Source organism: Callospermophilus lateralis, chromosome 1 (genome assembly GCF_048772815.1).
Source record: "Callospermophilus lateralis isolate mCalLat2 chromosome 1, mCalLat2.hap1, whole genome shotgun sequence".
Classification (NCBI taxonomy): domain Eukaryota; kingdom Metazoa; phylum Chordata; class Mammalia; order Rodentia; family Sciuridae; genus Callospermophilus; species Callospermophilus lateralis.
The window spans coordinates 208,821,994-208,848,104 of record NC_135305.1 but is presented as its reverse complement, the minus strand read 5'-3'; the positions used below and the strand labels follow the sequence as shown (position 1 = coordinate 208,848,104).

The 26,111-nt window shown below is 45.3% G+C and overlaps 1 protein-coding gene across 1 annotated transcript in view; it reads right to left on the bottom strand.

Moving 5' to 3' along the window:
- Positions 1–26,111, bottom strand: part of Sugp1 (SURP and G-patch domain containing 1) — a 30,276-nt gene that overhangs the window by 1,425 nt on the left and 2,740 nt on the right. Inside the window, exons 3-11 of the mRNA XM_076870203.2 lie at positions 22,729–22,832; positions 20,040–20,267; positions 17,834–17,957; positions 17,423–17,523; positions 16,276–16,399; positions 9,316–9,674; positions 2,503–2,609; positions 1,674–1,851; positions 1,156–1,262 (exon numbers count right to left, since the gene is read on the bottom strand). Of these exons, the coding sequence (XP_076726318.1) occupies positions 1,156–1,262; positions 1,674–1,851; positions 2,503–2,609; positions 9,316–9,674; positions 16,276–16,399; positions 17,423–17,523; positions 17,834–17,957; positions 20,040–20,267; positions 22,729–22,832 (1,432 nt within the window). The remainder of the gene's footprint in view (positions 1–1,155; positions 1,263–1,673; positions 1,852–2,502; positions 2,610–9,315; positions 9,675–16,275; positions 16,400–17,422; positions 17,524–17,833; positions 17,958–20,039; positions 20,268–22,728; positions 22,833–26,111) is intronic.

Sequence of the window (26,111 nt, the reverse complement as noted above, 5' to 3'; positions counted from 1 at the left end):
ACTGGGTCAGACTTGAAGAGTCTTCAAGAAAAGATCAAACTCTTCTTTTCTGGGTCCCCAGGGACTCAGGGTGCTGAGCTCCTTGGCAGTGAAGTCAAAAGGGGCAAGGTGACAAGTAGTATAGATTTCATCTATCACAAGAGAGATTAATGCTTCACTGGCAAAGAAAACCTTATGTTCTGAGGGCAATTTCTTTTTGTTATTTTTTTGAGACATGGTCTCACTATGTTGCCCAGGCTAGCCTTGAACTCCTGGGCCCAAGCAGTCCTCCTGCCTCAGCCTCCCAAGCAGCTGGGACTACAGGCATGACAACCATTCTTGGCTTGAAAATAATTCATAATAGCATGCTAAGAAATGTGGCCAAGCTGGGTGCCAGCCACTCAGAGGAGGCAAGGCAAGAGTACTGCATGTTCGAGGCCAGCCTTGAAGACTTAACAAAACCCTGTCTCAATTTTTTTTTAAATATTTATTTTTTAGTTATAGGTGGACAAAATATCTTTTTTTTTTTTTTTGACAAAATATCTTTGTTTTTTCTTTAATGTGGTGCTGAGGATTGAACCCAGTGCCTCTCACATGATAGGCGAGCACTCTACCTCAGCTCTATCTCAAAATTTAAAAAAAAATTTTTTTAAAGGGCTGGGAATGTGGTTCAGTGGTATAGCACCCCTGGGTTCAATCCCCAGCACCTCCAAAAAAAAAAAAAAAAAAAATAGTAGTCAATGATGAGGTTATGGGAGACCAGTTTTCTAAAAAGACTTTATGAAGACAACATGGGATGTACCACATGGCCATTTCACTTCATGAGCCCAATAGCAGCAGGGAGAATGTTAAGCTCTGTTCTGTGGAGGCCAGGTCAGGTCCATGGGGGTTTTCTGCTGGAGAAATGCTTTGCCTGTAAACTGCACTTAATTGGCTCCACTGGAGGCACAATTTCCTCTGCAGCCAGGGAAATGTTTCTGAAGCAGCAGCTGAGCAGCTATTTGCTAATTCCCCACACAGACACCGTCTGTCACAAACAGATGCTTCCCTCTGCAAGAGGGCCTGGCTTCTGCTGTGAGCATGGGGGCCCAAGGCTACCTCAGGCTCTAGTAGGTGAGGTGGCTTTCAGAGGAGCTGGGCCACAGCAGGGGCTGGTGCGAGGGTCCCCCGGCTTACCTTCAGGGCCTTGAATGTCTCCATGAACTTTTCCAGCTCATCAGGGGGCAGGAAGTCTCCAATGAAGTGCTTGCCCCGGCCCATCTTTGTCAGCTGCTCTGCCCACTCTGCCCAGAGAAGCAGTTGAAGTGAGAGGAGGGAGGAGGAAGGGGAGTGGGCCAGCTGATGATTAGACCATAGGTATAAGAGTTGGTGTGGCCTCCAGGGAATGACATGCTGGCCTGAGGCACCAACTAGACATCCTTCCCCATAGGCAACCGTGCCAAGCTTTCCAATCAAATGCTAGTGAACACTCATCCTGGCTCACCTGGATCCCCATTTTTCACCATGAGGAAAACAAGGCACTGAAAGGTTGAGTTTCTCATCCAAGGCTTCACAGCCAGGAGAAACAGACTTGAGACTGAATCTGGGCACTGAGTGGGAATACCTGAGCCTACAGTGCCTTGAGGGCAAGGCCCCACCAGTCATGCTCCCAAAATTTCATCTCTCCTCCCCACCGACCCCGCGCCTTGGCGCACCCCGTGTCTTGTCCATTTCCATGCGCCGAAGCTGGTGCTCCCAAGTGCCCAGCTCGCTGTCCACCTCCTCGTCACTGTCATAGCCGTGCTGGTGTTGCTGAAGTGCCTTCTCCCATAGCAGCTGCATGTCCTGCATCGCCCTCTTGTGTTGCATGATCATGTCGTACATCTGTTGCATCTATGGGTGTGGAATATGACCATGAGCAGGATGCCAGCTTCCCCCCAAAACCAGCCCCTTGGTAGACAAGTCCTGCCTTAGGACATGCCCTGGATTCCTGACCTTCAGTGTAGCAAGGACCACCCCTCAGCCCTGAATAAGGGCAACTATGGCTCCTGATCCCTGAGAGGCACTTGAGGTGCACAACCCAGAGACTGCCAGGCAGGAGCCTGAGCTCCTAGGAAAGCAGTGCAGGGGCTACAACTGGCTGTGGAGCCCCCTACTAGGCCAGGCCCCTCACCACAGAAACACTGTGGCACCCTACTGGGACTATCCTACAATAGGCCCTCAAGGGAACTATGGAAGGAAATGAAGACTATTTCAGTAGGGAGCAGTGCTCTAGCTGCAAGGCACAGGCCACAAGAGCTGCCCAAAGGCTGAATGGCAGCATAAGAGGTCCTGGGGTCTAAGTCCAGCTGCAGGCTCGTGAAGACCCTCAGGGGTGGCATGTGCTGACAGGGGTACTTGTCTTCCTGGAAGCCTCCTTGCTGACTGAGTGCCCTGATGCACACAGGCTCAGTGAACACACAACACATTCATGACTGCTGCACCATGGGGCAAGAAAGGATGCTCCACAGCACCTACTGAGTTCCCTGTCTCCAGTGCTCTTACCTCTTGCTGCTCCTTCAGCTGTTTCTTCTGGGCATCTGAGAGTTCTGTGACACCCACCAGACCTACAGGCTTCCCCTTCTCATAGCCGAGTCCTTTGAGGTCCTGAACTGGAAATTAAAGAAGCAGGACAGTGTTGGTAACAGCCACACAGGCCCCAGGTCCTACTTCTTAATTTGTCAGGTCTAAGAATTAAAAATACCCAAGGCAACTGGTGCAGGTCTACAGTGCAGTAGGGTCCTCATGTCCCATTTGTTAGCATGTGTTATGTGAGGGCCTCGGTGGCCATGCACATGTGCACTGGAACTTCATTTCCTCAGACCTTTCTAGAAAGGTTCTATATGCAAACAGCAGTAATCAGAGGATTGGGTTCTCACTCAGCGTCACACAGCTAATGGGTTAAAGGCAAAGATTTTGTAAAGCTAGAGGCAAGAGAGCTAAGACGTGCAACTCTACATGTGCATGTGTGTATGTGGGTGTGGGACACATGCCAGCTCTCAGAACACAGCCCTGTTGCTGACAGATATCCGGTGCAGATGCACACGGATTGAGTCTGGTATAAGTCTCAGTTGTATGGCTCCATTCGCTCCTTTGGGGGCGGCAGCCAACCATCCTCAAAGCTACTGACATTTAATTTGGCATCAGCTTGGGAACTTGGCTGGAGTCAGAAACACTGATCCATGTGAAGATGCTGTGATGGCCCCATCTGGGGTGGAAACAAGCACCCCTCAGGCAGTGGCTTCCTGGGGGATGTGTCAAGCAGGGGTGTATGTGCTCTGGGAAGGTGAAAAGAGCCACGTCCTCCCACCTCACTAGGGCTAGGGCTTTGCCCTTAAGAATCAAGATGTAGCAGGGTGTGGTGGCTCACACCTGAAATCCCAGCAGCTCAGGAGGCTGAGGCAGTAGGATCACAAGTTCAAAGCCAGCCTCAGAAACTTAGCAAGACCCTGGTTGGGGTTGTGGCTCAGAGATGGAGCACTCGTCTAGTATGTGTGAGGCCCTGGGTTCCATACTTAGCAGCACATAAAGTAAAATAAAGACATTGTGTCCACCTATAACTAAAAAACTTAAAAAAAGAAACTTAGTAAGGCCCTAAACAACTTAGTAAGATCCCTCCTCAAAATAATAATAAAAAAAAACCCATAAATAAAGCTGATGATGTGGCTCAATGGTGAAGCACCCTGCATTCAATCCCAGGTATTAAAAAAAAAAATCACCATATGGACTAAGGTACAGCATGATGGTAGAACACTTGCTTAGCATTCATGAGACCCTGGGTTCCAACCCCAGCAACACCCTAAAAAGAGAATTGCCCACAGTTGCTCCTTAGCCCCTATTAATCTTTAATTCCTCCTCAAAGGTTTGTAGGGGAGCCCTGTAGGGAAGGCACAAGGACTGAGGCCTGAGTGGGTCATATGCCTGGAGCAAGCCCATGGTCCTTCTCCCTCAATGGGTCTCCTCTGGCGAGGGCTGCCCAAAGCCCTTCTGAGGACAATATGGACCAATGGATCAGAAACTTGGGCCTGAGTCTCTGGAGCCAGTGCCTGTCCTTTAGATCATTCAGTAAGTAGCTTTTCTCCTGGACCTGGAATCTCTGAGGCCCCGGGACAAGGAAGGCATCAATTAAGAAACTGGCCCTTAGAGGTGGGTGAAGAGGCCAAGAGGCTAAGCCATATGAGCTGGAGGAGTTGCCCTCTGTTTGGGGCTCCTGTCCTCATCATTCAAATGAAGTGATGGCACCAAGCAATAGGATGCATGTGACTCCCCTACGCACCTGAGTGTCAAGCTGCTGTCAAGCAGGCGGGGGTGGGGAGCCAGACGGGCAGCATGAGATGGCTGTTATGGTTTAGATCTTAAATGTCCCCCAAAAGCTTATGTGTCAAAGGCTTGGTTCTAATGCAATAGTGTTCAGAGGTGGGGCCTTTGAGACATGACTGGCTCATGAGGGTTCTGACCTCATCACTGGATTCATCTACACATGGATTCATAACTTAAGGTTACTGAGAGGTAGTGGAAACTTCAGGAAGTAGGACTGAGTTGGCTTTGAATGGCACAGTGGAACCCTACCCCCACACTTGGCTTCCTGGCCAAGACGAGGTAAGCCATCTTCTTTACCACATGCTCCCACCACCATCATGTCCTCTGCCATACTAAAGGCCCCAAGGTGATGGCCAACCAAGAACTGAAACCTCTAAAACTATGTGCCAAAATAAATCTTTCCTTTTTTATTATATACATGTGTCTATTGTGGTGCTGAGGATCAAACCCAGTGCCTTACACATGTTAGGCAAGTGCCCTACCACTGAGCTACAACCCCAACCTCCTCTCCTCCTTTAATTTTCCTGCTTTAATTTTCTGTCACAACTGACAGCGGATTAACATAATATATTGAAAAAGGTCTGATACAGAAAAAAGTATAATGAGTATAAGCATACAGACACCTAACAACAAAGCCCCCAAAATATACAAAACAAAAATTAACAGCATTCAAGGGCAAAGTAGACAATTCTATAATAGTCACAGAATTAAATATACCACTTTTAACAATAGATAGAACACCTAGATAAAAAATCTTTAGGGATACAGAACACACTATAAACCAACTAGACTTAACAGACGTACATAGAACACATAAACTTACAATGGCAGAATACCTAGCTTCCTCAAATGCATATGGAATATCCTTCAGGATAGATCATATCTTAGGCTATAAAACAAGTTTAAATAAACTTGAAAGCTGGGCATGGTGGCATATGCCTGTAATCCCAGCAGTTCAGGAGGCTGAGGCAGGAGGATAGTGAGTTCAAAGCCAGCCTCAGCTTTAAAAAAAAAAAAAAAAGCAAGGCACTAAGCAACTCAGTGAGACCCTGTCTCTTATGAAAATACAAAATAAGTTTGGGGATGTGACTCAGTGGTTAAGTGTCCCTGAGTTCAAACCCTGGTACTGCCCTCCACACCCCAAAAAAAAGAAAAAGAAAACTTGAAAATAATACTAAGTATCTTTTCTAGTCACAATGGAATCAAACAACAAAAAAAAACTTGCAAATATTCGGAAATTAACACACTCTAACAAACAACAGGTCAAAGGGGAAAAAAGCACAAATTAGAAAATACTTGAGATAAATTAAAACAAAAGCAATCATATACCAATATTTGTAGTATGCAACAAAAGCAGTGCCAAAAGGAAAATTTATAGTTCTAACTGTATACAATTAAAAAGAAAGAGGTAGCTGGGCCTGGTGGTGCATGTCTGTAATCCCAGCAGCTTGGGAGGTGGAAGCAGGAGGATCGAAAGTTCAAGGCCAGTCACAGCAACTTAGGAAGACCCTAAGCAACGAACTGAGAACCTGTCTCAAAATAAAAGTGAATAAATAAATAAAAAGGGCTGAGTGATGTAGCTCAGTGGTAAAGCTCCTCTGAGTTAAATCCCCAGTACCAAACAACCAACAAGTCCAGAACCAGAAGTCTTCACTGGTGAAGTCTAACAAACATCCACCAATTCTTCTTGAACTCTTCCAACAAAAACAGAGAGGAGGGAACATTTCCAGGTCATTCTATTAGGCTAGTTTTTTTTTTTAGTAGTTGTTGATGGAACCTTTATTTATTCATTCATTCATTCATTCATTCATATGTGGTGTTGAGGATCAAACCCAGTGTCTCCCACATGCTAGACAAGCACTCTATCACTGAGCCACAACCCCAGCCCCTATGAGGCTAGTTTTACCCTGATATCAAAGGCATTACAAGTTAGAAAAAACTACAGACCAATATTCCTTATGAATATAGATGGATTCGTTCAACACAAGGTAGAACGTAACATTTAGTCCAATAATAAAAGTAATGTTTCAAAAAAATATGAAAATTAATATAATATGCCACATTGATAAAATGAAGAGGAAAAAAATCCACGATTATTTTAATTGATATTTTATAAAAAAGCATGTGACAAAATCTAACACCCCTTCATGACAAAGACAAAAACATCCAATACACTTAAACAAAGGGAACCTCCTCACCAGGTACATTGGTGCATGCCCGTAATCCCAGGTACTTGGGAGGCTGAGGCAGGAAGATGGCAAGTTCCAGGCCAGCCTCAGCAACTTAGTGAGACCCTGCCTGAAAATAAAAAATAAAAAGAGCTGGGGATGTAGCTCAGTAGTGCAGCGTCTCTGGGTTCAACCCCCAGTACTAAGGAGAAAAAACAAAAGGAATTTCCTTAACCTCAAGACAGTAAAGACCATTTATTAAACACTGTTTGGGAAAGTAGCTCAATGGTAGAAAAATTGCTGAGCATGTGCAAGGCCCTGGGTTTGATACCAAAGCACCACAAAAAATAAAGAAATAAAATAAAATTTAAAAAAATCACAGCTAACATCATATTCAATGGTAAAAAACTGAATATACTTTTGTCCTAAGATCAGAAATAAGACAAAGATGTCTGTTTTTATTACTTCTATTCAACATGGTACTGGAAATCCTATCCAGAGCAACTGGGCAAGAAAAAGAAAGAAGAACCAGGCCCAATTGTACATGCCTATAGTTCCAGCAGCTCAGAAGGCTGAGGCAGGAGGATTTCTCCAAAATCAGCCTCAGCAACTTAGCATGGCTCTAAGGAACTTAATGAAACCCTGTCTCAAAATAAAGAAGGCTGGGGATGTTTCTCAGTATTAAAGCACTCCTACATTCATTCCGCAGTACCAAAAAAAAAAAAAAAAAACAAAAACAAAAAAACAAGAATGAAAGAAAAAGAAAAGAGGAGGTATTCAAATTAGAAAGAAGAAAAACTTTCTATTTGCTGATAATATGATCTTGCTATACAAAAAACTCTGAAGAGTACACACACACACACACCTTTGATCTAATAAATTTAGCAAAGGTACAGGACACAAAATAAACATACAAAAATCAATTATGGGCTGAGGATGTAGCTCAGTAGTAGAGAGCTTGCCTAGCACACACAAGACCCTGGGTTCAACTGTCAGCACCCCTCAAAAAAGAAAAAAACTGTATTTCTATACATTAGCAACAAACAATCTGAAAACTGAAAAAAACAACATTGTTATTTACAATAACATCAAAATAATAAATCAATTAGGAAGAAATTTAACTAAGGAGCCACAGGACTTATACAATGAAAACTGTGAGACATTGTTGAAAGAAATTAATGATAGAAATAGATGGAAAGACATCTCACATTCACAGATCAGAAGACTTAAATATTGTTAAGGTATCAGTATTACCCAAAGTGTATTCCCTATAAAATCCCAATAGTATTTGCAGAAATAAAAAAGTCCATCTGAAAATTGATATGGAAACTCAGAAGATGCCAAATTGCCAAAATAGTTTTGAAAAAAAAAAAAAAAAAAAAAGATTTACACTCCCAATCGTAAAACTTACTACAAAGATATAGAAATCAAAACAGTATGGTACAGTATGGACAGACATATAAATCAGCTCAGAAATAAACCCTCACATCTATGGTGAATTGATTTTTTACAAGGGTGTCAAGACCATTCAATAGGGAGAGAATAATAATCTCTTCAACAAAAACTACTGGGAAAATTGGATATCCACATGCAAAGGAATGAAGCTGGACCCTAAACCACTTATAAAAATTAACTCAAACTGGATCAAAGACCTAAATTTAAGAGCTAAAACTGCAAAACTCATAGGCAACAACAAAAAAATTGGTAAAATGGACTTCATTAAAATTTAAAACTTTCAGCCAGGTGCAGTGGCACATGCCTGTAATCCCAGCAGCTCAGGGAAGGAGGTCCCAAGTTTAGTGGGATCCTGTCTCAAATTAAAAAAAATAAAAAGGGCTGAGGATATGGCTCGGTGTAAACATCCTTGGGTTCATTCCCCTGTTCCAAAATAAACAAACATACATACATTTATGGCACCAAAAGATATTAAAGTTAAAAGACAACCCACAGAAAGAGAGAAATTATTTGCAAACCATGTATCTGATAAAAAGTTAATGTCCAGGCTATATAAAGAATACACTCCTACAATTCAACCACAACAAGAAGATAAACAACCCAATTTAAAAATAGGCAAAGGAGGGCTGAGGATGTGGCTCAAGCAGTAGCGTGCTCGCCTGGCATGCGTGCGGTCCGGGTTCGATCCTCAGCACCACTTACAAAGATGTTGTGTCCGCCGAAAACTAAAAAATAAATATTAAAATTCTCTCTCTCTTTAAAAAAAAAAAAATAGGCAAAGGACTAAAGCAGACATTTGTCCAAAGAAGCTGTATAAATGATCAATATGCACACGAAAAGATGTTCAACATTATTGGTCATTAAGAAGATTTAAATCAAAGCCACATACCTACTAAGACAGCTATATAATAAGGTAAGGGGATCTGAGGGTAAAGCTCAGTAGTAAAGCGCTTGCCTAGCATGTGGGAGAAGGCTCTGGGTACAATTTCCAACCCTGGGTTCAATACTGTGTGATTCAAACCACAGGAGAAAAATAATTGTATTTGCACTAAATATGCACAGACTTAAGCCCTCTTATTTGTTTTTTTCATTAATTTGTTTTGTGGTACTGGAGATGAACCCCGGAGGATCTATCACTGAGCTATACCTCCACTCCTCCTTATTTTTTGAGATTTTCTTATCTGAGGCGGGTTGTGGAACCAATCCCCATGGATACTGAGAGAGAATGATATACACACAATGGATTTTTAGTCACAGAAAGGAATGAAATTGTGGTACATGCTACAACATAAATAAATAAAACTTAAAGACATGCTCCACGAAAGACCCCAGACCCTTCTGACAAAGGACAGCAGGGAAGGGGGAGTCAGCCCACCTGACAGAGGTGAGGGAGAGGCATCCACATCCCTCTGCACCAGCTCAGCAGGCGGCAACTCAACCTTGTCCTCTTCAGGTCCCCACCGGCTCTTCCGCTTCCTCTTCACAGTGGTTGTGGAAGCTGGCTTACCAGGGACAGCTGGAGCGGGGGTAGCAGTGGTGGGTGCAGGGGTAGATGAGGCAGGACAGGTAGTGGCTGGAGGCAAGGACCCAGACAGGACCTCAGGAGGGGACTTGCGCTTCAGGCTGGGGTCAGGTGCTGTGAGGGTGCCTGTGGAGCCTGCCTTGGCTTTCCGGAACTCCTCCAGCTTTTGACGGTAGTATTTGTACCCTTGGCTGTTAGGTTCATATAGAAAGCTGCAAGGAGAGTTGGAGGGACACCATAAGCTAAGCCAGATCCTCCCCACTCCTGGTTCAGACAGGAGCAACTCAGGCTGTGTGTGCCCAGGGAAGCCAGGGTCGCATCGAGGTTACAGTCTCCACCCATTTTTCCTGCCTTGCTAGGCCTCACTGTGAGAAACACTGTGACTTGCCCACAGGCTCTTATGGTACCCTCCCTTCAAGTCAGGAGTCATATCAAACCTCCCCCAGCCTTTCCCAGGGGCCCATCACATTATTAATTCCCTGCTTCAGAGCAAAATGAACAGGTGTCCTCAGTCTCCCCAACTCCTGTGAAGTCATTTCTTCATACCACAGAATCCTAACTTGTGGGGAGACCTTAGACACCAGAAATCATAGCGGGTGTCTTGAAACTAAGGCTTTCTCCAATGCATCCCTGGAGATACCAAAAGGAGATGAAGTAGACAGACACATGGAACATCAGGAGATGAAGTAGACAGACACATGGAACATGAACCAGGGAGCTAGACTCCAACCCTACCTTAAAAGCACACAGCCTCAGGGCAGAAGCCCAACTGTCAGGAAGCCACAGGTCCCCATGGTCCCAACCCAGTCTGAGGAGCAGAGGAAGTAGCACTGGGTTTGGAGTGAGGACTGAGGCAGTAAGAGGTCTTAGTCATTTTACCATTTGCCAGCTTCTCTCACCCTGGGCACATCTGAAACCAATAGTTCTGCCTCTGGCTGGGGTTCACATCAGAGAGAAGAGTTTGAGCCCAGCTCCATGTGGCAAAAGGCTAGGTAAGACCTGAATAAGGGGTTAGACCTGCACTAAGGAACCTGGACAAGGACTATTCCAAGACCTTCATGGATACCAAAATCCAGATGCACAAATTCTTTATATAAAATGGTGTAGTCCTGCACAGAATTGACATACATCCTCCTGTAGACTTTAAGTCATCTCTAGATCATTTATAATACTTAATACAATGTAAATGTATGTAACTATTAAACTGTATTGTTCAGGGAATAATGACAAAAGTCCATAAATGCTCAGTTTTTCTTTTTCTTTTTGGTACTCGGGATTGAACTCAGGGGTGCTCAACCACTGAGCCACATCCCCAGCCCTATTTTGAATTTTATTTAGAGACAAGGTCTTGCTAAGTTGCTTAGCACCTCCCTTTTGCTGAGGCTGGGTCTAAACTTGTGATCTTCCTCCCTCTGCCTCCCGAGCTGCTGGGATTATAGATGTATGCCACTGCACCTGGCCTAAATATTTATTTATTTATTTTTGGTGGTGGTGGGGTATTAGGGATTGAACTCAGGGGTACTCAACCACTGAGTCACATCCCCAGCCCTATATTGTATTTTAATTAGAGTCAGGGTCTTGTTGAGTTGCTTAGTACCTCACCACTGTGGAGGCTGGCTTTGAACCCATGATCCTCCTGTCTCAGTCTCCAGAGCCGCTGGGATTACAGGTGTTTGCTACTGCACCTGGCTAAATGCTCAGCATCCACACAACTTTTTAAAGAATATTCCCAATTTGTGGTTGGTTGAATCCTGGGATGTGGAACCTGAGAATACGGAAGGCCAACTGTACAGGGTCAAGGGTACTGTAATACCTTTTGCATAAAAGAGAGCAGTCAGGTGTGGTGGTGGCATGCTTATAATCCCAGCTACTTGAGAGGCTGAGGCAGGAAGATTGAAAGCTCAAGGCCGCCTCTGCAACTCAGTGAGACTCTATCTCAAAATAAAAAAGGCTGTGGTAGGATGCCCCTGGGATCAATCCCAGTACCTTAAAAAAAAAAGAAAAAGAAAGTAGCAAGACATCCCAAAGATGACTTCTATGTGTACCTCAGGAGAGGGGTAGAAGGAACCCTAGCCCTGCCAACACCTGGTACTTCGGGAGGGTGGGATTCGGGGACAGGGAGATGGCAGTGTCTCTGTATTTCTGGGTCATGGTACAAGCATGACTCAGTGAAGGACATTCATAAAAACTGAAAGAGACCAAAGTAAAAAACTGTGCAAGCATCTACTGTGTCCCAGCTGTTTGGGAGGTTGAGGCAGAAGGATCGCTTGAGACCAGGATTTCCAGGTCAGCCTGCGAAACACAGAAACACTCTATATCTCTTAAAACAAAACACACACACACACACACACACACACAAATGTTCAAGAATGAAGAGGAGCAGCCGGACAGATTTGAAAGATGCACTCAACAGCAAGCAGAGTTTAGACAAATTTAAAGATACCTGGTAGCTCTGGGAATAGTCAAGCTGGGGAGATCTGCTTGCTGAGGCTGGTGGGCAAGACGGAAAGAGGTTCCTAGGCTCCCTGGCTTTAGCTGCTTGTTTAGGCTGAGTCTCTTCCAAGCTACAATGAGGTTGCATCGGAGAGTCCCTGATGGTCTGCCTGTCTGCCAGGTGGGTAAGGGTCAACAGTGGCTCCCCAAGGGGTGGGAAGAGAAGGAAGATGGAATCCCCTCCTAGCACAGGGCTAGGTGAGCACACAGGAGACATTATAATCAAGACTTCTCTCTGGCTGGGTGTAGTGGCACTTGAGTATAATCCCAGCTACTCAGGAGGCTGAGGCAGAAGGATCACAAGCCTGAAGCCAGTCTGGGTAAATTAGCTAGACTCTATCTCAATATAAAATTTTTTAAAAAGGCTAGGAATGTAGCTCAGAGGCAGAATACTTCTGACTTCAATCCCCAGTACCAAAAAACGACTCCCCTGAGGAGAACCATCATCAACCATCAACACTTTAGGGATTCTCCTTTCAGTCACTTTTATGTATTCCGTTTGTTTCTTTTTTTAACGTTTACTTTTTAGTTTTAGGTGGATACAATCTCTTTATTTTTATTTATTTATTTATTTTTTTTATGTGGTGCTAAGGATCAAACCCAGTGCCTCATATGTGCTAGGTGAGCATTTTTTTTTAATATGGTGCTGAGGATTGAGGATTGAACCCAGGGCCTCGCACATGCTAAACGAGCCTCTACCACTGAGTCACAGTCCCAGAGCCTACTAGGCAAGCATTCTACCATTAGAGCCGCATCTTCAGCCCTTGTTTTTTTTCTTTTTCTTTCTTTTTTTTTTTTTTTTGTGGTACTGGGGAGTGAACCCAGGAGCATTCTACCTGTGAGCCAAATACCCAGTCCTTTAAAATTTTTTTTTTTTTTTTTTTTTTTTTAATTTTGAGGCAGAGTCTTGCCTCCTCCTGTTCCAGTCTCTTGGTAGCTGGGACTATAAGCATGACCCACTGTGTCTGGCTTAAGAAATTCTTTTAAAAACCAGAATACAGTCAGACATGGAGGCATATGCTTATAATCCCAGGGAAGCTGAGGCAAGAGGATCACAATTGCAAAGCCAGTCTGGGCAAGACCTTAGCCAAGACCCTGTCTTGAAATAACATTAAAAAAGGGCTCAGTAATAGAGCACTTGGAAGAAAGAAGAAAAAAAAATCACATAAACCTTTTCATTTGCTGTGGTTAGTCCCCACCAAAACTCATGTTGAGGCTTGTTCTCTAGGGCCAAAGTGTTGGGATGTGGTACCTAAGTGGTTAGGTTATGGGGACCTCACGCATGGATGAATGTAGGACTGGATTAGTTCCTGAGAGAAAGTTGTTATAAAGCAAGTCCACCCTTCCCTTCTGCTTTGTACAATGAGATGACACAGCAGAAGGCCCTAATTGGATATGGTTGCCCAATCTTGGACTTCCCAGCCTCTAGAACCATGAGCACAAACCTCTTCCCTCTATAAATTGCCCAATTCAAGTTTTCTATTATAGTGACAGAAAACAAACTGAGATAACCTCATAATAGCCAAGGTGTGCCCCACTGACTCGCCTCCTTGCCTCAGTTTCCCCACCCATAAGAACCCAAAATGCCAGTTGCTATATCACATGGGTGTTAGATCTAGGAGCTTTCCAATGGTCCTGTATTCCACTAGAGGCTACCTGTAGAAGCATTTGGCCCCCTGATGTTGAACATTCAATTTAACATGATTTCTGGTGTCATATCTCAGAAGTAAGATGACTCAACAAAGGAATCAGCATCTCTAGCTCCTTGACAACTGAGCACAGCTGTTACAACCTGTTTTCCAAAACCTACCACCAAGGTATAATGGGGTGCATCCAGCCCACATGAGGAATCAGGAGCAACATAAAGAGAAGAACATAGGGTGGTTGTTGGGTTTGGAGTGAGGGGAGGTGTTGATAACCACATGTATCCATTAGGTATTTTTGTGCTTTGTAGTTGCCTCACACCTGATCCTAAACAGATTAAACAGTCTATTCAGTATGAACCTGCATGGCCTGTTGTGTCCTGGATATCCAATCATTTCCCAGTTCTCTGGCTCTGGTCCTGGGGATAAGCATGGCCACTTCCTCACCAGCCATCTCAGGCACCTACTCCTGGCCCAGCTTTCACCAAACTATACTCACAGCTGGTCAGCCACTAAGACCTTCCAAGTACTAGGCATGGTGGTGCCCACTTATAATCTACAGCTGGTCAGCCATTAAGACCTTCCAAGGGGCTGGGGATGTGGCTCAAGTGGTAGCGCGCTCGCCTGGCATGCGTGCGGCCCGGGTTCGATCCTCAGCACCACATACAAACAAAGACGTTGTGTCCGCCGATAACTAAAAAATAAATATTAAAATTCTCTCTCTCTCCCACTCTCTTTAAAAAAAAAAAAAAAAAAAAAAAAAAAAAAAAAAGACCTTCCAAGTACCAGGCATGGTGGTGCCCACCTATAATCTCAGCAACTCAGAAGGCCAGCCAGGGCAACTTAGCAAGACTTTGTCTCATAGGGCTAAGAATAAAAAGGGTCAGAATGTATATAGCTCAGTGGTAGAGCATTTGCCTAGTATGTATGAGTGCTGGATTCAATCCCTAATACCAGAAAGATTGGGGGGCGGGGGGGACGGGACTCTCCAGGTAGTCAAAGGGCCACTGGGCCAGAGCCATTTGAACCAACAACATTGCTCAGTTCTGACATTAAAAAAAAAGCTGGGCCAGAGGCTGGGTCCCCCTAACTGGGCAGTGCTGCCTGGGCCCTGGATCTTGAATAGAATTCCAATACTTTACTCATTTTTCCTGCAATAAGTAACTACATTCTCATTTAGTTTTAGGTTTTTTGTTGTTTTTGTCTTTTGAGGATGTTGAGGATCAAATGCAGGGTTTTGTATATGATAGGCAAGTGTTCTGAGTATGCCCCAAATTCCTATAGTCTCATTTAAATAAGCTTATTAGGTAAATGGGGAAAAAAAAAAACTATTAATATTGGATTGGATGGCAAAGAGTCATGATCAACAAATCATGGCTATCAGTACAAATCTGGGATTCAGGATATCTGGAAGGGGAGGTCCTCTATCCCCAGGCAGGCCCCTTTACTGAATTCCAGATCCAAACTTCCATGGCCCCCAGAGTGGCTCCCAGGTACCCAGGTGATAGACTCAAGAACAGCCAGTCATCTAAGACTTGGCCATGCCTGTTCCCAGTCCCCAAGTTTGAATAGCCCCACCACCTCCCAATAGTTCCTAGCCCCCAAGTTTGAACAGCCCTACACTTCCCAATAGCTGCCCATTGCCTGGCCATGTCTGACTGTCTACCATCTCAGCCAGTGACTCAGGGAGCTACAATTAATCCCATTAATCCTTGGCTCAGATCCTCAGGGACCATCTGAGCCCTCTAGGACAGGCCCTGCCCAGTTCTGCAGCCTGTCTGCAACCTGGCCACATCAGAACAGCAACCAAAGTCTCTGCTACTTCACTCCTGCATAGCAGTTCCTCTGGATTCCCTTTGTTCTGTATCTAGCTCTTGCCAGTTTACATAAAGTGAAAATATCATGCCTAGGTTATGTGGCCCAATGTCCTGCCCTCTTCCTGAGTACCTGATGATATCTAGAACTGCTGAACCAACCAGCCCAGACTGCTGTTGCTACTAGACTTTCTGTTATATACATACCATCACTCTTCTCATTGACTAAGTCAGGACCTGTTTCAATACCATCCTCTCAGGTGCATTACCTTTGTGCAAAGCATCCAAGCATGATCCTGACAGTCCCACTCACCCCCAACCCCATTCACCAGCTTTCCCGAGCTCAGAGCAGGTACTTAGCCTGCCCAATGGATGAATGAACAAGTAAATGCAGACCCAGCCCTTAGGGCTGGAGTATGACCTTGGGGATGGGGTAGCCCAAAGGCCAGGCTACTTGTCACATGTCTCTCTATGGGACCTGGTGGGGGTTTCCCACTCCTTACATCCTGAGGCTCCTGGTCACAGGAAAGACACAAGGAACACACACAATATAACCAGTTCTGTGAATTTCTATTTGAGAGCCAGCCTGCCCCAAGTCAGGAGCTGCCATCTATAACAGAGAGCTTTCTCCATAAGGTACTTAGAAAACAGAGGCCTCAAAGGCCTCTGTGCATCTGCCTCAGAGACTATTTCAGGGACCAATTTGTGCTTGGAAAATGCCCATGAGGGGAAACTCCCAGACCAGTGTTCCAGTCTTGCCAGTTTCTTGCTGTGGGACCCTAGCAGGTCATAGACTATGCATGCTGAGCCCGTGTCCTCATTTGTAGTGGGTGGCGGAAAAGGCAAAGGTTACCCCTCCTTACCTGAATGCCTGGTTCTCGCGGTTGTTCTGGAGAGCAATGGTTTCTACCTCAGGACCCCCATCTGCTATGAACCTGGCCAACTTTTCTGCAAGGTTCTTGGCCTCTTCATCCTCTGGGGGTGAAACTTTAAGCAGGCTGTCAGTACTGAGCTCAACTCACCACACCCAACAGCCTAATTCCTGCTAAGAACCCCACAGGCAACAAGTGGGATTTAGTTTAGGAATGATACAAAGAGAAACAGGCAAATGGGAATCAGATTACTGCACTGGGACCAAACACCAGAGTTAATTTACAATGTATCTCAAGCCCCCCATCCCTCCCCTACCTCCCTTTCCCACCCTATAGGTCAAGTGGGCCTTGGACATGAATTAGGAATGAGGGGTCAGGATGTGAGGGTAACAAAGGTGATAGGAGCCCTTGCCCTAATGTTTCTGCCAGTTTTTTTCCCCAGGTCACATGGTAGAGTAGAGGGCTCACCCTCCTCTCCTGGGGAGAGGGTCAGGGCTAAGGGGTGCAGATGACAATGAATGAAATTCCGTGGATCATGTTCAGCTGAAATGTCAATCCCCATCATCCCACCACTTAGTTGGGATTTTATGCCTTACAGCTGGAGACCAGTTGGCCTTTCCCCATCTACTCAAGAATCTAAGAATCTCACTGTCTCTGTCCCCCCTCCCACTTCCCTTAGTATCCGTCACTATATTAATTTTTTTTTTTTTTTTTAGTTGTAGATGGGCACAAACCTTTATTTTTATTTATTTACATGGTGTTGAGGATCGAACCCTATGCATGCGAGACAAGTGTTCTACCACTGAGGGACAACCCTAGCCTCACTAATACCAATCTTGATTTGTCCTCAGTGTCTAACACAAAGCTGGAGCTCATTAACACTTATTAACCTTGACCCTCTTGGAGCACCCATGCAACCCAAGTGTCAGGCTTGGCACTCAGACTTCACCTAGACCTCACAGCACTAGTGGGGAGGGTGGTGTCAGTCCCTCCAGAGTGACTTCTGCTGCCTGGGAGAGCACAGGCCTTGGCTATCAGGGTCATGTGATGCTACTGCAAACCATGCTGGTCCCCAGGAGTCCCAATTCCATCTTGTGGAACTCCCTGCCAGAACCTCCTAATCCCTCCACCCACTTACCTTTCTGAGAGGTTGTCTGTGACTTTTGTGCTTCCTTTCTTATCTCAGCCACTTTCTTTCTGTAGTAAAGGAATTCCCTGCTATTCTTATCATGTAAAAATCTAGAGAGAAAAAGATTTGCAAAAGAGAGAAAAATGAGCTTTGATGATGGGTGAACCTGTGCAGTTTCTACCATACAAAAGCAGGCTGGTGAGCAAAGGCCTCAATAGGACAAAAAGTCAGTCTTGGCACCACGTAGGCATTTTCTGCAGCCTCTGGTGAGAATTAGAAAGTGCTTGGCATGGCAACTGGCTCATGTGAGCAGGCACTAGGCCTTGGCCACCAGGGCAAGTTTACAAATACATATGTGTGAGACACAGCACAATACACATGTTAAACAGCCATGGCCTCCCCTTCCCCAGTGATACTCACGCAAATGCTGGGTTATCCTTGTAGTCTTCCATAGCTACTTTTTCTAACTCAGGGCCTCCTTCTGCCACAAAGCGGGCCAATTTCTCTATCACTTTCCGAGTCTCGGCTCCCTCTGGGGGTGAAACTTTAAGGAGGCTGTCAGTACTGGGGTTCAACTCACACACCCCACAGTCAATAGGCACACTCTCTCTACAGACCACAACGACAGAGGGGGTGGGGGAAGAAGAGCGTGAGATGTGGGAGGTTGTCGGGCATCCCGGGTCCATGCACAAAGCACTATGGCGAGGGGGCAGTTGGTCTCAACAGTCTTTGCAAGACATACTGGGTGGGAGCGAAGTGTGAGGGCCTCCCATGGGCCAAGTCCGTCCCCAGGCTGAAAGGGAGCCGTTGGGAAACATATCCGGCCCCCACCCTGGTTTTGTCAGAGGGGATTGGTAGACGGGAAATGCTTAATTCTTTTCTTTATTTACCAGTTTTCAGTATAATACATCAGGTCCCTTTTATCCTTCAAAGATGACAAATTCTCTTTTAAAAATATCATTATGAACTCTGATTTAAACACATAGTTGGGTTTCAATCCATTGCAATTAATGTCATCACAGAAGGTCTGTGGCCGGTGGAGCCTCTTCAAGCTGGCTCCTGAGAGCTTTGGACATGACCCCAGGAGTCTCCGAGGGCCTCCTTGCCATCTGCCAGGACAGGGCGCTCCAGGATCATCTCATACACTTCCTGCCCAGACCTAGAGCCAGTCATCTCTCCGAGAAGTTCTGGTTTCCGTTAGTGAGAAACTGTGCTTCCAGACCACCATCTGGGCGCTAGGGACGCCCACTGCAGCGGGCTTAATCATTATCTTGGGGCCTTTTCAGTGAACAGAGCTATAAAAATATATTTTTATATATGAATTAGCCTCCCCATTTGAGCCATACAGAACCTGCTTTTGCACTTCTTGCTGGTCTGTTGCTGAGTCTGTCAGACACTACATGCATCATGTCCCTTCTATGAGACTTACAACAGAAATTTCTTGCTGTCAGCCAGTACTCAGCAACTGAGCTAGGGGCTGCACCACTGACTAACCTTATTCCCCTAGTTGCTTGGGCTGTCAGGAAACATGAAGTAAAGGGTAGGGACATCTATGGTCTGAATAGGGTCCTGTGACATTACAGGGGCATTCTGTGCCTGACTTTTACCTTATCCTCACCCTCCTTCCATGTGCTCAGCAAGAACCCACCCCACACCTGTTTACTATTTATAGAAGCAGGTATGTTCCTGAGATCATGCCAACAGGTGTCCAAAACAGGATTTAAGGGCTGTGAGATGCCCCATGCCCCTTGGAAAGCATCAGTTACCAACAGGTCACCACTGGAGCTGCCAGATCACCTAAGAAAATGCACCCTCCCCAGCTGACATTCTGACTGATGGGTCAGGGGGCAAGGCTGGTTACTGATCTACTCAAGACACTCAGGCCTGAAGCCAGCAACCTTGTTCAGAGCAAGGGGCCTGGAGGTTGTTATGGCACAACTATACAGTCACTTTAGTCTGTGCTCACTTTCAGGGTGATATGACCTTGATACCCAGCCCTTTGTGGCTCAGATGTCACAGGGCCTCATTCTGAATGTGGATGGGGTTAGACTCACTGGGAGTGCTGCCATGGCCATCCTTTGCCCTCCTATACCTTGTGGCCTGGACTAGCTCAGCTGAGAACAAGGACCATCCTTTCTCCAAGGCAGGAGGCAGCACCCTTCAAACTATGCACTTATGCCTTGGGCCCAAATTGGTGGGGACAGATAACTCACAATAAGTAGCAGCCCTTCTGGGCTTCAAGGGCTCAGGGAAGTGTTTGCCCAAGCTAGAAAGACTTGGAAGTTCCACCCCTTGTCAAAATGTGAAGGGACACAAGGACACCCATCTCCAGTGAACCCTGCTATGATAGGCTGTGAAGGTTCCCACTGTGCCCGGGTAGAAGCCCATCCTCTGGTGCCCAGGAAACTCCAGAGGCTGCTCCTGAGAATCCTCCCCATACCCTTCTTTGCTCTGCTCATCCCAAAGGGTCCCACTCTGGCTTGCAGCTCACTCTAGAAGCCTGACAGCCACTAATCAAAGCCCCAAGCACCCCATTTCTCTAGCTGTGCTTACCCCATAGACCACAAATCCACTGGGGGAACTGTGGATGGGTCAGAGGAAGGAGGGGGCAGCTCCCACAACTTACCTTTGATCTCCAGCCACTGCTCGTAGTCCTCCTCCTCCTCCTCATCAGGAGACTGGAAGACACTTGGCCGGTGTGCCACAGGGAGCTGCTTAGCATGTGAGTAGTTCTTCACCTGGCCAAGTGGGCTGCCTAGTCCCAGGCCTGAACGCTTGCTGAGCAGGAGGGGCCTCTTCCCGGCGCTGGGGGTGGGTATGCTGGGAGGAGCGCTGGTCGTGCTGGGGGGCGGGTCTTAGAATGGAAGGAAGGAGATACAAGCTGGAGGTCTGCGATGCGTATCTCCCCATTTCCCATCTAACCAGAGTGCTGTGGGCCCCCAGGGGCTGGTCCTCAGCTTTCAGTACTGGGGAGGTTGGGTTTGGAGGTACACAGAGAGGCCACCGTGTTTTTATAGATAAGGACAGGGGCCCAGGGACAAATGTCTCGTAGGGATTCCTCAACCAGAAGAGGACAAGCCTGTGGCTCTGGAGATGGCAGTCTGGCTGAAAATCCCTTGATCAAGCTACACTTAAAGCCAGGGGACAGATCAGCTCTTCTGGATAAGATTTAAGCCCCCAAGGCCAGAGGAGAGGCTGAATGCCTGCAGCTGGCCTAATTAGGTACTCTTGGCCTAAGACCCTACAGGTAAAGGACTCAACAACCTGTCTTTCCTCTCTGTGGACCAATTTTGCCTTGGATTGACTTATTCTCAGTCATCCCCTAGGATACCTGACAAAAGTCAGCAGTTTCACCAGCAAAGACTAGAGTAACAATGAGCTCTGGGCAGTAAACTGCATAACCATAGATTCAAGTGAGCTCCTCATGGGAGGTGATTCTCACACCTGGCATGCCCCACTGCATCCTGTGAGCCGAGTGGCTGCCCAACCTATGGACAGAGGTTCCATTCCTCTCAAATGGGTTACCACCTAATAGGGAAACATTGGAAATGCACTGGGGCACAGCCCAGAAGGCCTACAGATGGCTTCTCTAACCGAACCCCCAGTTATGCTAAGATACACATGTGTAGCAAGGCTTATAGCAAGGTGGGGGGTGGGGCATCTTATGGATTCACACAAGAGTCCCGACTTCAATGGAGAAAAAGCATTGTGAAGGGTAGACCCCTGCCCTAATGGCAGAAGACTAGGGCCCCACTAGGGCTAGCACAGGCTGGCTCCATACATTGGGCCTTACCTTTCTTTCCTTTTCGTATAGTACTGGTGATGAAATCAGGGCCTCTTGCATGCTAAGCAAGTGCTCTACCACTGAGACACACCCCCAGCCCTTTTTATTTTATTTTGAGACAGGTTCTCAATAAGTTTCCCAGGCTGGCCATGAATTTGTGACCCTTCTGCCTCAGCCTCCTTAGTTATGGGATTACAGGTGTGTACCACTATACCTGCTTGAGCCCTTCTAAGCCTCAGTTTCTCCAGTGTAAAGCTGAAAGGTGATCAGCTACATGCTGCTTACAACAGTCAAGAGAGATTTGTATGTACTGTCTAGATCTAAAAATAATCATGTTATTTTATCTAAAAATAAAGATGTGCAGTGGTGCACATCTGTAATCCCAGAGACTTGGATTGCAAATTAAAGGCCATTCTTAGTAACTCAGTGAGACCCTGTCTCAAAATAAAAAAAAAAAAAGGGGGGGGGCTGGGGATGTATGTCACTGGTAAAGGACCCTGGGTTCAATCCCTAGTACTAAAAAAAGGGAAAGAATCATGTTGCATTAAAAAGAAGGGCACAGCCGGCATGTTGGCATGTGCCCATAACTCCAGCTACTCAGGAGGCTGAGGTGGGAGGATCCCAAGTTCAAGCAAGTTCAAGGCCAGTCAGGTGAGAGACCCTGTCTCAAAACAAAACAATGTGTTATTGTTTGGGTAAATGGTCAAAGCTCTAAAATAACATCAGGTACTGGAGTAACAGGATGATAACAGGAACTGTCAGAACAAACAAGAATATGTTGGTAGTGGGCTCCTGTAACAGGTAGGGATGAGAAAAGTTTAACTTCCTATAGTGTTTTTCATTATTAAATAAAAAGATTGAAATATAAATAATGATGTTAAAGCTATGAGTTTTAGGTGGAGAGAAAACAATACTATCAAAGGTCTCTCAAAGAGAAAACTGCTACAGGCTCTTACAATGATTAAGTAAAAGATTGGGCATAATCTAAATTTCCCGGTATAGAGGTGATGTTCAATAAACACCAGTGCCCCTGTGATAATCATTAGGGGGACCCTCCAGGCTGCCTGTCCACCCTGCATTTCAGCTGCAAAAGGACCTAAGATCTGCACAACTCAGGTGTCTCAGGCAGCCTGGTGGAGGTGCACACTCTGTCTGTAAAAGGCCCACTCACCACTGGTGGGCTTGGGCTTATACAGCTTGGGAATGTCTCTCCTATACCCTGCCCTCTCACCCAGTGGGAATCATCCTCACCTGCCCCCTCAGGGTTCCAGAGCCCTGGGACATGCTTGATCATGACCCTAATCCTACTGGATGGAAACCTGGCTAGTCTTCCCCTGCTTTTATGGGGTAGGCACCATAAGGACAAGTTTGTGCTTGTCATTTAGCATATGGTATGGGATGGGAAGAATAAGGGCACTCATGAGTTCATGAAAGGGACACGCCTAAGGTTGGACCTTTTACTTCTGATGTGCCAGGGGATCCCAGCAGGAGGCTCGAGAGAAGCATAAAGGAAGGGGTTGGCTGCACTTACCTGTGCTAGTCTGTGCCTTCTGCAATTTCAGAAACTGCTGCAAGAAGCTGCCATCGTTTGCGAACTTGTTGGAAATGCAGGAAGAGTTGTGTGCATTTGCAATTCTAAAACCAAGACAGAGAACAAAGAGGGTGAGCCAAAGAGGAAGGATCAGGGTGCCAAGGGACTGCTGAGTACAGAGCAGGTTTCAGTATAATAATCTGGGAACAAGCTTGTTCTAGTGAGAGTAACACTGCCTATCATCAGATTATCTCTGCCCTAGTGTCAATGCCCTAGGTCCAAATGGGCCCCATCAAGATGATTCCTGTTTTCCTACACAGTACCTACCCCACTTGTTGTTAGTTACCTGGGCTCTTATTGACTCACAGGTCTGCCTCCTTGGCTTTATAGAGTTCTCCCAGCTAGGGCCTATGTGCATTACCATGCAAGCTCCAGCAAATGTTTCTGTGGGTATCACATGTTCATAGGAAAACACCAAAATAATGTCTTTGTAGAATTACAGGGATATTTTGAATTTTTATTATTTTTACTCCTCCCCTGCCTCTTTTTTTTTTTTTTTTTTTTTACAGAGTATGGTGATGCACACCTATAGTCCTAGCTACTCAGGAGGCTGAGGCATCAGAATCACTTGAGCCCAGGAGTTCAAGGCAATCCTACCTCAAAAAAATAAGTAAATAAATAATACCATCAGGGGCAGGGGTACAACTCAGAGGCAGAGCATGTACTTAACATGCAGGAAGCCCTGGGTTCCATCCCCAGCACTGCAAAAACAAAAAATTGTTAGAAAACATCAAAATGCAACTACCACTTTCCTCTGGTTAGCAGCACTATGAGTGATTTGGGGGCCAGAAATGATGGCATATGCCTACAGTTCCAGCTATTTGGGGGGCTGAGCTGGAAAGATCACTTGAGCTCATAAGTTTGTTACCAGTATGGACAACACAGTGATACTCCCATATCAAAAATAAATAAATAAATAGAGGAGGAAGAGGAGAAGGGAGGATGGCTTTTCCTTATTTCCCTCCTTTTTTTTTGGGGGGGGTAGTGGGGATTGAACCTAGGATTTATTTATCACTGAGCTACATCCCCAGTCCTTTTTCTTCTTTTTGAGAAGGGTCTCTTTAAGTTACTACGACCTCACTCACTTGTTGGGGCTGGCCTTGAATTTGCCATCCTCCTGCCTCAGCCTCCTGAATTGCTGCAATTACAGATATATGCCGCCACACCTGACTATTTCCCACCACATATGAGTTATCTTTAAAGTTTAAAAAAACAAAAACAAAAACAAAAAGACGAAGAAAGGCAGTAAACATTCTTTTGTGTGAAAGAGATTTTGCTAACAAGTCAGTTTCAACATTAAATAAGAGGAGCCTTTTAGAGACCCATCAGCTCCTGACCTCTCCTCCCCTACACTATGTGCACCTCCCTCTGGATAGAAAGGAAGGACTGAACATAATGAAAAACAGCTAAGCACAATGTCAAATGCCTGTGACTGGCTGAGGCAGGAGGATTCCAAGTTTGAGGCCAGACTGAGTAACTTAGTGACACCCTGTCTCAAAATGAAATTTAAAAGGGGAGGGGAGGGGTTGTGGCTCAGTGGAAACATGCTTGCCTAGCATGTGTGAGGCACTGGGTTTGACTCTCAGTACCACATACAAATAATAAAATTAAAAGTCCATCAACAATTAAAAAAAAAAAAAAAAAGATGAGGGAGGGAGCTGGGCATGGTGGCACATACCTGTAATCCCAGGGGCTCAGGAGGCTTAGGCAGGAGGATCATGAGTTCAAATCCAGCCTCAACAACTTATTGAGGCCCTAAGCAACTAAGTGAGCCCCTGTCTCTAAATAAAATACAAAATAGGCCTGGGGATGTGGCTCTGTGGTCAAACACCCCTAAGTTAAAAAAAAAAAAAGGGGGGATGGGATGGGGTGCTCTCTGAGTTTCAAAGAACAATCAAATGACTCCCACTTGAAAATTACTGGTAATGAACAAATAGCAGGGGATACAGCTGTCCCTTGGTATCTGTGCATGACTGGCTCCAGGACCCCCATAGATACCAAAATCCATGGACACTCAATCTCTTATATAAAATGGCTTAGTGTTTACACAGAATCTATGCATACCCTCCCTAATACTTTAAACCTTCTCTAGATGACTTATAACAGCTAATACCATTAAAATGCTACATAAATACTGTCATAATCTATTGTTCAGGGAATATGACAAGAAATGTCTGTGTGTTTCAGTACTCACGCAGTTTTTCCCATGCATTTTTTGTTTTTATTTTTCTAGGGATGGAACCCAGGTCTTGTGTATGCTACGCAAGCACTCTACCACTGAGTTACATCTCCAGCTTGTGAATACAGTTAATACCACTGAACTGAAGGATCGAAAATGATGATAATAATTTTTATTTTTTTGATGTTGGGATTGAACCCAGGGCTTTGCCCTCCCCAGCCCTACTGTAGCAAATTTTATGCACATGTATTTTACCATAATAAAAAAAAAAATTTAAGTGGAAGGAAAGCAGAATGTAAAACTGATAACTTCATGAAACAAAGCAAAGACACAAGAAGGAAACATATCCAAATGGCTATCTTGGGGTAACTTGAAGATTTTTTTTTTTAATGCCTTTATTTTATTTATTTATTTTTATGTGGTGCTGAGGATCAAACCCAGGATTGAACCCAGAACTTTGCATGTGCCAGGTGAGCGCTCTACCACTAAGACACAATCCCAGCCCCGAAGATTTTTATTTCTTCAGTTATAAATTCTAAACTTTGGGGCTGGGGCTGGAGCTCAGCGGTAGAGTGCCTGCCTAGCATGCATGAAGCACTGGGTTTGATCCTCGGCACCACATAAAAATAAGCAAATAAAATAAAGGCATTCTGTCCACCTATAACTACAAAATTTTTTTTTAAATAAATAAGTAAATAAATTCTAAACTTTGGTGTACTACACTTTTACAAAAAGAAAACAACCTTATTTCAAAAGCTTCCTGTGCTATGTACCTACTCACCTGGATGTCCTCATCAGCTGCCCAATCCTAGAAAACTTCTGGGAGGCAACCCTACATGTTGTTCCTATCTTGGTACAAGTCATCCCTTAATTCAGGGGCAAGGGCCCACAAGTAGTTACTCAACATGTTCATGTTCCTCAGTGTCTTGGAGCTACGCCAGGCCAGCCCTGCCCTCAACCAGAAAGTCACAGATTCCTAGAAAAGGTGGGAGCTGGGCGGTTAACATATCCCACAATTCAGAGCCCAGAGGAAGGTGCTTGCCTCTCTTGATTATTCACCTTTGGCCTGAAATTCTTGGATCTCATTATTTTGATCACACTCCCATCCCTTGCTCAAAACCCTTTGGTGCAGGCTAAAGTGTGT